General features: G+C 41.0%; 1 protein-coding gene across 4 annotated transcripts in view; it reads right to left on the bottom strand.

Annotated features, from left to right (window-relative positions):
• The window catches only part of UAP1 (UDP-N-acetylglucosamine pyrophosphorylase 1), a 41,453-nt gene that overhangs the window by 13,028 nt on the left and 15,950 nt on the right, over positions 1 to 12,475 (bottom strand). For all 4 annotated transcript variants that reach the window (XM_040635973.1, XM_040635972.1, XM_040635975.1 and 1 more), the window contains exons 3-6: positions 10,712 to 10,916; positions 8,301 to 8,476; positions 6,773 to 6,945; positions 1,203 to 1,396 (exon numbers count right to left, since the gene is read on the bottom strand). In XM_040635973.1, the coding sequence (XP_040491907.1) occupies positions 1,203 to 1,396; positions 6,773 to 6,945; positions 8,301 to 8,476; positions 10,712 to 10,916 (748 nt within the window). The remainder of the gene's footprint in view (positions 1 to 1,202; positions 1,397 to 6,772; positions 6,946 to 8,300; positions 8,477 to 10,711; positions 10,917 to 12,475) is intronic.

Genomic DNA, 12,475 nt, shown 5'->3' with positions numbered 1-12,475 from the left:
TCAAAGTGAAGTGCATCCGTTAAGTTTCAGTTCATATTTAAATATTACATGAAGAGATTTCCCTATTCACCTCCTTAAATTTTTAAAAAATCCAATACTGATCTCCACTTTAAAGAATATACACCACACAGCTCACACCAATGTTTCTCCCATCATTTCCCTGTCTTCCATTAAATGTTCTGCTCTTTGCCCCAACTTTCCCAACTGAGAGTCCTTGAAGTGTGGAATGGAAAGATGAGGATTAATAAATTAACAGCACAGGTACAGAACACAGAGTAGAATGGGAAATATTCTGAAACCCCGGAGCCAATATTCTAAAGCAAAGCTAAGTAACTTTTTAAAAAAGTAAAGCATCATCATAAATGTCTAAAAGCTGTCATATGAAGAAGCAGATAGTGAGAATGTCCTTCATTTAACAGACCGACAGAATAAAGTAGCTCTTATTTATTCTTTTATCCAACCGTGCTAACTTCCATCCAAGGCTCAAGTTCTTTTTTCTTTTTTTTTTTTTTTTAAAGATTTTATTTATTTATTTGACAGAGATAGAGACAGCCAGCGAGAGAGGGAACAAAGCAGGGGGAGTAGGAGAGGAAGAAGCAGGCTCCTAGCGGAGGAGCCTGATGTGGGGCTCGATCCCATAACGCCGGGATCACGCCCTGAGCCGAAGGCAGACGCTTAACCGCTGTGCCACCCAGGCGCCCCTCAAGTTCTTTTTTCTTGACCCTCTAATGCACTAGTTCCTAAATGCTAGTCTGGGAGCTGGCTAAAATTGTGTAGGCAGCTTTTCAAAAATACAGATGACCTGCATCTACCATCAGAAATTCTGATTCAGTAGTTGTAGGGCAGATAACTCCATTTTTTTAAGTTTTGTTGTGGCAGAGAGACAATGTTTCATTTCTTACTTTTTGCTTCACCAGAACCTAACACAGTTGGAGGGAGAAGAGGAAGAGAACAAAAGAGAGAAGTGCTTTCGACTGCAGGCAATGCACTGAAGAACGGGCTCCCACAAATCTGCACCCTACAATGCATCTTCCTAAAAACAACTACAACGTGAGATAAATTTCCATTTGATAAAGGTGATTCTCAGGGGAGAAGATGAATTTTGTGGAATTTGGACTTGGGGTGTCCTTCTACTTCTCAAGTGACTCAGTTCCTGATTAAGGATAAAAGAAAAATTTTTAAAGCCCCCATCGTGCTCATACTTGACAACATCTCTCAGAAATGGTACGGTGAAGAAATGGTTGGCAATGTTCCCCGCGTTGAATAGCAGGCGTCCATCCGAGCTTCGTTTCTGAGCTGTTGCCAGGGAGATCTCACTGTATTCCACCACCTGGTAGACTCCATCCACTCGGCAAACCACTCCCACTGGCTCTGTAGGGTTCGTTTTCTCTACGACCTGCCCAAAGAAAGACAGCAACAGGAGAAGAAATACAATCCAGTGCTACACTGGAGATGTGCCATTTTCAAAGGCCACATCTGCAGTTTTGCTTGTATTGTCTTTGAGGCAAAGGAATCTTTAACTGTAGACAACCACATGTCCATCTTTACATTCGTTGATGGGCTACTGTCCAACTGGAAATGAAGTAAATTATTTCTTTCCTATTTGTCATCTAATGAAACCATGGAAGAGAAATCCCATCATACACACAGAGCCCAGAGGAAATCACAGTGGACTGGGAATAATTAAATGAGGAGTCTACCTCCCCCCAAATATGTTGTAATTAATTTATCCTTAACTACACTCAACTGCTTTCAGAATAAACGAGATGAAATTTCTCTGGGATTCACAGACAAAAAGGCATTCTGCCTCTCATCTGGTACTGCCCAAATCATCATTTCATTTGAAAATGGTGTTTCTTTCATTTTCATTCATGAATACAGCATGTTCCTTGTTTCTCGGGGACGTGGCCAGGAAGTAGGGGGCATTAGAGCAAGTAAGTCACTGGGATCTGGCTCCACGGTTTCACTCATATGTGGAACATACGCAGCAATAGCACGGAGGACCACAGGGGAAGGGAGGGAAATCTGAAGGGGGAGAAATCAGAGAGGGAGACGAACCATGAGAGACTATGGACCCCAGGAAACAAATTGAGGGTTTCAGAGGGGAGGAGGGTGGGGTAAGAGGTAACAGGGTGATGCGTATTAAGGAGGGCACGTGTTGTGATGAGCACAGGCTGTCATAAGTAACTAATGAATCACTGAACACGACATCAAAAACTAATGATGTACTACAGTGGCTAACTGAACATGATAAAAAAAAAAAGAAAGAAAGAAAAGGCCACCCATTATTTATCTGTTTTGCACGCTAGACTTTGAAGTAAGAGATTCTACGCTTTAAAAAAGTTTGAAAACCAGTGATCTGATAACCTATCAATAGCTCCAGGCTGGTGCAGGAGTTGAGAGACAGGTTTATTATCAAAATCACAGGGAAGAATAGGGGTGCCTAGGTGGCTCAGTCAGGTAAGCGGCCGGCTCTTGACTTTGGTTCAGGTCATGATCTCATGGGTCATGAGATCGAGCCCCACATCAGGCTCCATACTCAGTGTGGAGTAAGCCTGAGATTCTCTGCCTCTCCCTCTGCCCCTCCCCTGACTCACGTTCTCTCACTTGCTCTCTCTCTCTCTCTCAAATTTAAAAAAGAAATCGCAGGGAAATACAGAGTATGTAATTAAAAAAAAAACAAACAACCCTCACAAGTGACTCCGATACCCCACCCCCCTAATCCAACACAGCGCTGACCTAAACCGTTCAGAAGACAATTACCAAACAACTGTACGCGATACACTAACATAAAAGCGAGATTCAGAGATGAATATCCAACTGAACAATCAAGCAGTAACAAGTATTTACAGAACTGCTTTGTTTGCCCTGCGCAGTGAGCAATTCAGCACGCTTCCGGGCAGTCGGAAAGATCTGACCCCAATTTGAAAAGTCTATCCTAAGAAATTACACCAATAAAGCGAAAACTTTTCTTCAGCAACTGATTTCTTAAAATAAACACAGCCAGTAGCAGTCTCCGGCAGACGACTAAAGCCACTATTGACGACTTCATTTACACAGCAATTAGCGCTATAGGCCCCGAGTCTGGCTCAGCGAGGCAGGGCGACTGGATACGCAAGGCGGCTGTGTAGTTTCACTGTTTGCCTCCCTCAAAGGAGCACAGTATTCCATAAAAAGAAACTTTCTACCAAGGAAGTGAATTAAACTGGGGGGAAACATACAACAAAACGATTTAAATCAATCACAGTCCTGTTTGCAACTATCAACTCCTCACCACCTCTCACTTCACATAGTCCACAGTGAGGACGGTCTCAGTACGCAGGGAATTTGGAATAGATTCCTCTCATTCCCACCTAAACACACACACACACACACACACACACACACACACACACAGATTTATTTTCCAGTCACCTCCATAGGCCCCTACTCCTGACCAGCCATAGAAAACAAAACTAAGCATATTCACACTTTTCACTAACCAAGTGTTAATCTGTCAGTGAAAGATTTACTTCTTTTTCTTTTTTGGGAGTGGCAGAGGGGGAGAGAGAATATCCCAAGCAGGCTCCACACCCGGCACACAGCCCGATGCAGGGCTCGATCTCACGACCCTGAGATCATGACCTGAGCCAAAATCAAGACTCAGACGTAACCAACTGAGCCACCCAGGCGCCCTGAAATATTTACTTCTATGACAACTAGCAGCCTCCAAATATTATAAAAGTCTAGATTACAAAAGAAAGCATTTGTAAACTGTGTAAGCCGGAAGTCAAGTTTATATTACACAGAAAGTTATACAGTATAATATCGAGAAGTTTGCTTGATTTTCTCCAACTTCAGTCCTGAAAAGCTGAGTTCAAAGGAACACTTTAACGTCATAGTCACTGTAACTGCTTTACAAAGTGACCTTTAATTAACAGTGGTTCGTACCCTTTTAGTTTTGTACTTCTGCAAACCACTGCACTCTCCGTCTTTTCTCAAGGCTCTCGCTCCATAAAAAATACTTAATTCCTTAATTCACAAAGACCAGAGCCTTTGAAAGAAGTAAGAAATTATTCTACTACCACACTATGAATAACTCCCTAACTTAGGTGTTCTTAAAAACATATTTTGATATCTTGATTTTGCAATTAAAATTAAAAGGGTGGGAGGACAGATTACATAAATGGTTCCTCACATTTCTGAAAGTTTCTAACATGTACCAGTCTTGTCATATTTTGGTTCCCTCTGACTATGTATTCACTCATCGAGTGACTTCTACCTTATATGCCAGGCACAGAGCTGAGCAGGAAGCCTGAGACTCCTGGAGAACCCACAGGTGGTGGAGAAGAGTGACTGGTTACACCCGTATCTCTGTGTGATCGATAAACTCACAAAAATTAGCACATAATTTAAAGTTTTTTAAGCTGTCAGCAAAAACATAATCAATCTAAAGAGCTTGGTTTTATAATGTGCTTTGACACTAAAGCTAGGAGTTGGGAAACAGGAATTCTAATCCTGCTTCAGTTAATGTGATGAAGGACCTTGAGCCTGGAACTCACTTAGAACCAGAACTCAGGATGCTCCGTTCTGAGATCGAAGGGTTGACCAGATGATCACTGAAGCTCCTTCCAGGTTCACCACTCTATCATTTAGAATTTAAATGGACCTGAAGTTCAGAGCAGTAAAATTTAAGTTTCTGTTTTAGAATGAAGAGTGACACCAAGAGGAGCAAAGTCAGAAATACAGTCTAGTTTGGTTTTTTAAAGCTTAGCAGCTACTTACAATGCACTGTTTCTATTACAATTTAATAGCTATTTACAGTACAGTACAGACACTCAGAGTATTAGGACAGACAGAGGTCTTAAATAACCAAACCAACTTTTTTATTTTCAGAGTCCAGAAGGGTCTTATTGGGTCTACCAGCTTAATTTCACAAAACCTGCACTGGCAAATTTAAAACTCCAGCTTCGGGGCGCCTGGGTGGCACAGCGGTTAAGCGTCTGCCTTCGGCTCAGGGCGTGATCCCGGCGTTATGGGATCGAGCCCCACATCAGGCTCCTCCACTATGAGCCTGCTTCTTCCTCTCCCACTCCCCCTGCTTGTGTTCCCTCTCTCGCTGGCTGTCTCTATCTCTGTCGAATAAATAAACAAAAAATCTTTAAAAAAAAAAAAATAAAAAAAAAAAAATAAAAAAAATAAAACTCCAGCTTCTATGACTTTGCCATAGATTTACAGATTAATTTTAAGAGAAATGACAACTTTATAATAGTAAATCTCCAACCAAGGCCATGGTATGTCTTTTATGGCAGTTCTCCTTTTTAAATCTAAATATTTCAAATTTATATCTAGTCTAATTTGTTTTGGTCAGAAGCCTGTATTATATAGCTTTTGCTTTTGGCAGAAAGGTCTTCCCTTCATGTCAATATTGTAAAGTTATTCTCAATTTTCTCCTAACATCTTTATGGGTTTTTCAATATAATTAACTTTGGAATCCATTTGAAATTGATTTTGGAATGAGCTTTAAGGGAGAGATTTTATTTTATTTTTAGGCAGTTATCTCATTCATTTCCCCCACCGATCTGAAATGCCAGGTTTTTATATCGTGCATTCTTATACATACATGGACTTATTTCTGACTGATCTATTCTGTTCCACTCATTTGTCATTCTATCCTGGTTTCTGTACTACACTCCTAATTATTTACAACCCAATTTAGTACCTGGTAGACTATCTCCAACCGTCTTCCTTCCTTATCACCTTTTCTTAGCATTTTCCTGGCCACTTTTACATGTTTTTTCCAAACTTTACTATCATTTTGTTAAGTGTCCCCAAAATAGTCTCATTGGGGCTTTGACCAGAATTGCATTATACTTTAATTTGGTGAGAATTGATAGTTTTACAGATTTCCAGAAAAGTAGTATTTATATTAATATTTTTAAGTCTTCCAAAGTGTTTTCATGTTCTCTTTTATTCCTAGATACACGTGTCATTAGCTACCATATAGGCAAGTCTCCTACATCATCATGCAACTAAAAAAATGTTGAAAAGAATTACCTCCCTCTGTCTTCCTATCAGTACGTTTGCGGTCAGTTATCAATTCTCCTTCACTGCCCCTAACTGCACATCCATCTTAGTCATAAGACTCTCATGAGATAGTTTGTCAAACGCCTTGCTGAAGTCTCAATCTGCTGTGTCCTCCGTATTTCCCTTACCTCCTACTCCAGCAACTCTGTCACAGGAAAAGAGTGGGTTAATCTGATCCAATACAACTTGATATTAACAAATCCATCCCAGGCCTAGTGATAATCATTCACATTCCCAGGGACTTAAAATCATCCACACATAGTTTTTTTAAGATTTTACTCATTTGAGAGAGAGCGAGTGTGCCCGATTTGGGGGAGGGGCAAGGGAAGAGGGGGAGAGAGAATCTCAGGTCAGCTTCACACTGGGCACAGAGCCTGACATGGGGTTTGATCTCATGACCCCAAGGTCATGACCTGAGCCGAAATCCAGAATCGGACACTCAACCGACAGAGCCACGCAGGTGCCCTAACCACATATATTTTTAAACTCTTACTTGTAATGGACAAGCATACAATATTATTTCTAGAATGAAATGCTGCCAATTTAAGAGAAAGAGTAGGTAGGGGATAGTTTAGTTACTTTAGAGAGATAAATGCTTCTAACATACTCAAATCACCCTGATGATTCTAGTTCAAGTCCTGGAACGTATATGCTGACAGAGCGAGCTCGCTGACAGCCTCGCTACAGTTGAGAAAGACGGTATTACCTTCGCACCGCAGTCTGCTCCTTTCTGAATGCAAAAGCCAATGAACCGTGGGTCTGCCACTTTTACTAGGATGTTGTCAACACAATAGACATGAATGCTCCAGATGCCTCTCTGCTCCATGTCCTCCACAATATGCCGGGCTGCAAGAGCCCGATAAAGACCACCATTCCCATCTGGGAAATAGAACAGCCCGTTAGGTGTACACCAAAACCCATTACGAAGGTAACCCAAAACTGGTTTACCGGGGCTAACGTTTCCAAAGTGGGGTGAAGATCTCTGAAAAGCAGTTTTATGTCACAGGCCCAAGAAAAGTAAATACCCAGGAGGAAGAATTCAGGTGTCGAAAAATTATACTATGTGACTTTGAAAGTAATTTAGCATAAGTATTGAGAGAACAACATTATTAATGTTGGACCAGGCAACCCAAAGTCCATATTTTTCTTTTTAACTCAGCTTTTTTAACAATTTAGCCTGTAATACATTGTGAAATATAAAGTTTTTTCTCAAGCAATGATTATTTCATAACATTGCAAGTTTTATTAATATTTATATGATTCAAGTTAGCTCTGTATTTACAGCCCCAATAGTGACAATTTCACCCATCTCAAAAATAAAAATGCACGAGCTTTTTATACAAAATAACTTGTTAGGAAATCAGATTAATATGAAGGCCAGATTTAAAATAAATACAGGTAAAAGCCTCTTCTTTTCCCATCTACTCTTAGTGCTGTTTTAATGTACTTTGTCCACCAACACCCTCAGCCACAGCTTAAAAAATTGGACAACTTCACAAAAGTAGAGCTAAAAACAGTAAAATCTTCCATTAATGAAAAAGAATTAAGTAGAAAAAAAAAGACTTAAGATGAAATAAAAGCCTATATCTGGAGGCTACCACTGTTGACACTCTTATTTACTTCCTGTCAGTCTTTCCTCCAAATATTCACATAGATGTGAATCTGTCGACACGTTTATTTTCAGAGCTGGGATCATACGCGGGGTCGCTGCACGTGGCCACACAGTGTGCGCGCAACACCCGCAGCCCTACAGGGTGGTGGCCGTCCCCACACCGGGCACACAGCTTCACGCTTCCCATTCTCTCACTTAGCTACTGACACTACTTCTCCTTGTCATTTAGTATCTCCAATCAATTGTTTTATTACAGTTTGGGAATACTCCAGATGAACTATAATTTAACTTCTTGTTTATTAAATAACAAACGGTTTCCAATCTTTCCCTGCAAGAAGTAATGCAGCCACGAACACTGCTGATATAAAATACTGGGTAAAGAGAATGAACACCCTGCGAGCTGCTCAGGTTGTTCTCAAGGGCAGGCGTCCGCAAGAAATATAAACGTGTATCCATTTCACCCCTGGGCATTTTCATTTTTTTTAAGTCATTGCTAAACTGCAATAAAATCTTAAATATTAATTCTTTAACATCCAAATCACCATATCAGAAAGAAAATCAAAATGTAAGGATTTATGTTACTCCCATTTCTAGTCACCCTTAAATAAGCATGGTTACAAACCTGGAGCCATAGAAACCTTGTTCTTCTCTTCCAAAATAATTTTCCCATCAAAACTCATAGCAGGCAGCATTCCCTGCTGAAAAAAGATTACATTCTCTTTCTTTAAACCAAAGTACTTGTGCTTTGTGAAGAATTCCTTTGTAGATTCCATTGTTCTGCCACTGGTCATTATATACCTTACAAGAGAAAAGAAGATCTCCTAAGCAACAGTGCTCTGGGAATTAGGGCAAAATTCAATCTTGTCTATTTTCCAAGCAAAAAAAAAAAAATCATTGAGCACACTGACTCTTTGTTCTTTTTTTTTTTTTTTTTTAAAGATTTTATTTATTTATTCGACAGAGATAGAGACAGCCAGCGAGAGAGGGAACACAAGCAGGGGAGTGGGAGAGGAAGAAGCAGGCTCATAGCGGAGGAGCCTGATGTGGGGCTCGATCCCAGAATGCCAGGATCACGCCCTGAGCCGAAGGCAGACGCTTAACCGCTGTGCCACCCAGGCGCCCCTGACTCTTTGTTCTGACTTCCTTCACCCTCTTCCTGGGTAAGGTAGCATTAGCTGCTACCCAAGTGCCTTTCTTCCAGTAACTTCATTAATCCTACATATAAAATAAATCTATGTAACAACATGAAACATACCTCCTGCAACAGAGAGCCTGTAACTGGCTTAAACAAACATTTTAGAACTCTGTGAAAACTGTATTTTAAATTTAAAACTCCTTAGGGAGAAAAGAGTAAATGTAATATATTCTAATGATCTCTCGTAGTTCTTTTTACTAAAGTTTTGAAGCAAATCCGACCTCTGCTAACCCTCCATTTAAAATCTTAAAAGTGAAATTATATTATCCATTCTCACAAAAATCAACCATGCTAGTGTGGCAAAGGAATCAAAAACTCTACCTAAAGCCTCAATTAGTGACTGCAGTAGCTTTTGCCCTTACTAGAATTTAAGCCACATATAAGTAGGGATTTTTGTCCATTTTGATTGCTGATACGTCCCCAGTACCTAGAAGCAGGCATTCAATATCTGCTGAATGAATAAATTAAGAAAATGGTATAATTTCCCACCATGCCAGATATCTGTTTAACAAGTTACCCTGGGTCCTTTGAACTTTGAGTACAAAGACATGGCTACATTGCTCTGCGTAAGAAGAGCACAGAGATTCTAAGTCGTGAGGAAAAAGAGAGAAGAAAATTCAGCATGACAGTGGGAGCCAGGGCTGTAAGGAGAATACTGCCTGCTTAGAACACAGATGTCCCTCAAACATCCCCAAAGGAATCAAGATGAAAAAAAACAGTTTATTGCCCGCCAACACTCATGTTGAGAAGAGCTAGCAAAGCTGGGAATTTACAAAAAGCCTATTTTTAAAGGCATCAGAGAGCTATAGAAGCAACATGGATTGGAACTAAAATTCAAGACAGTGGGAATCTTTCAGAGAGGAGCTAAGGATATGCAGCTGCCTTTTCCCAGGGTATCTGCTGATCTGGGATCCAGGCTAGTGGTAGGGACGCTGAGCTTGGACCAGACAGGACAGAGAAACCAGCAGACCTTTTGTGGGTCACATGGGGCTAAAATAACAAGATTAGGGACTTGAGGGATCTCAAACACACAGCTGGTTTCCCCCTCAAAACATAATTTCCAAAGCTGCTCTGGGAAAGAGATTTAAGAGCTAAATCAAAAACTTTTAAAAAACAAAGCAGAATTTCCCATAATCTCCTGGTGCTCAGGACACCAACACTTGCCAAGGTAGGCCCTGAGAACACAGCATTCTACTAGAGCCTGGGGACCCGAGTGTGGCCCACAGCAGAGAAATCAGTGGGGGCTTTCAGCTGGTGTGTATGGGAAGGGGGGGTGTGAGGAGAGCTAGGTAACTTGGTACTTAAGGATAGGAGTTTCTAGACTGTGAGAACTCCCTGAGCGCCCAGAGCCGTGACTAAAAATAGACTCCTATCACCCATCATGAGATTTCAGATGCCAATGAGAAGAAGAGACTTTACATGCTGGGGCGGGGGGGCGGAGACTGGGAATCAGAACAGTAATGGACCCCTCAACAATGTCAGAAACAACAGAAAAATGCCTTCAAATTTCAGGAGGCAGATTTTCAATCAGAAATTCATACACAGACAAACTATTAATCAGTATAAAGTTTATACACTAAGAGAACCCAATGAGTCCCCAGAAGTACTCAGGGAGGGATGTAAAAGCCTGAGGAGAATATATATTGTGCATTAAGACTACTGTGATCATTTATCGGGCTATAACACAGATTATTTTTAACATATATAGTAAATTACAGCTCCTGGGGAAATTATTAGTAACAGGAAATACGTCTGCTTATGAATAAAGTACACACGCATTTTGAATGTTATAGACTGACATACGTTTAGGCGCCCTCCCACATCGAGGCACATCTTACCATGGAATGATGCACTTGTTGCCATGGTATTTGTCAGCTAACTGTTGAAGCTTCAGGATGCGCTCTGCCTGAATCTGAAAGAGCGTCTTACGAGATGGCAAACCAACATCATACATCCCCTTGGGGTATGCAACACCGAGTCTCGTCCCCTGCCCGCCAGCTAGAAGAAGAACCGCCACTTTGTTCTGAGAAATCTGGAAAAGTCCTAGAAAAGAAAACACCTGTATCACAAAACCTCTGCAATTCACCATTTTAGGATTACATCTACAAGAAGTAGCAGCAATGAGTCACCCTATCTGCACAAGGCATAAAGAACAAGAAATCCACACGTGATCACAGATAACTACCTTGTTAATAAAAACATTTTTACTATTAAAAAATTAAATTTATATAAACCCAACCAAACACCAAGCCGTGAATAATATGCTTTAATGAATTAATAATTCTTTTTCTGAAAATGTCAGCGGGTGGGCAAAGCCCAACAAGATGTTACAAACATTTGCAAGTGCTGACTACTTACTCCATGGGGCGCGTCAAGAGAAAGACAAGATAAAAGAGGACACCTGGGGGGCACCTGGGTGGCACAGCGGTTAAGCGTCTGCCTTCGGCTCAGGGCTTGATCCCGGCGTTATGGGATCGAGCCCCACATCAGGCTCCTCTGCTATGAGCCTGCTTCTTCCTCTCCCACTCCCCCTGCTTGTGTTCCCTCTCTCGCTGGCTGTCTCTATCTCTGTTGAATAAATAAATTAAAAAAAAAAAAAAAAAGAGGACATCTGGGCTTCAGGAGGAATGATGATATGCTACTCAATTACCTCCAGCCTGTAAATCCATCAGTGACACACAGTCAGTCAATGAGCATGCAAATAGACTAGACAAGCTACCATCCAGGGAATAAAGAGACCCGAAACCCCCAGGAAAGCAAAGCCATACAGAGGTCAAGAAGTCAGGCTCTGATGTCAGGACACCTGGGTGTGAAAGCCAACTCAGCTGAAAAGGCCTCGGGGATCTGCCCACAAAAGGGCAGGGCAAGAGGAGGCTTTGTGGGGTGATGGAAATGCTCTATAACTTGACTGGAATGGTAGTGACATGAGTGTATAAATATGGCAAAAAGTCATAAAACTAGAGCATTTTATTATATGTAATTATACATCAATAGAATGGATTAAAATGCAGGGGTTTTGTTTTCGTTTGTTTTTGCCAAAGAGCCATCTTTTTTTTTAAAGATTTTATTAATTTATTTGACAGAGAGACAGCCAGCGAGAGAGGGAACACAGCAGGGGAGTGGGAGAGGAAGAAGCAGGCTCCCAGCAGAGGAGCCCTGATGTGGGACTCGATCCCAGAACGCCAGGATCATGCCCCGAGCCAAAGACAGACGCTTAACGACTGAGCCACCCAGGCGCCCCGCCAAAGAGCCATCTATCCCAGCTCGCAAGGATGTGAAATTCAGAGTCTTTTTGTTGATGATTTATTCCCGTTGTCGGGAAGCCCGTCAGTCTGCATCGGCTGAATACTCAGCAATAAGTAATAACCAAACATAATGCTTGAATCAAAATATTATTCTCTGAATCAAAATAATTCAAGATGGATTTAAGATCCAAATGCAAACAAATGAAACTGTAAATATTATTAACAAGAGAGGCTCTCAGTTTGGATTAAAAAAAAAAACCAAGTTTTGCCATAGACCACTTTTTTTTTAGCAAACAGAATTTTATTTTTAAAGTACAATAAGAAAAATAACAGCAAGAAAGCCCATACTTCAACATC

The sequence above is a fragment of the Ursus maritimus genome, unplaced genomic scaffold, assembly GCF_017311325.1.
Source record: "Ursus maritimus isolate PB19 unplaced genomic scaffold, ASM1731132v1 scaffold_2, whole genome shotgun sequence".
Taxonomy (NCBI): Eukaryota; Metazoa; Chordata; class Mammalia; order Carnivora; family Ursidae; genus Ursus; species Ursus maritimus.
Note: the sequence above shows the minus strand (reverse complement) of the source record. Positions and strands in the feature narration are given on the sequence as shown.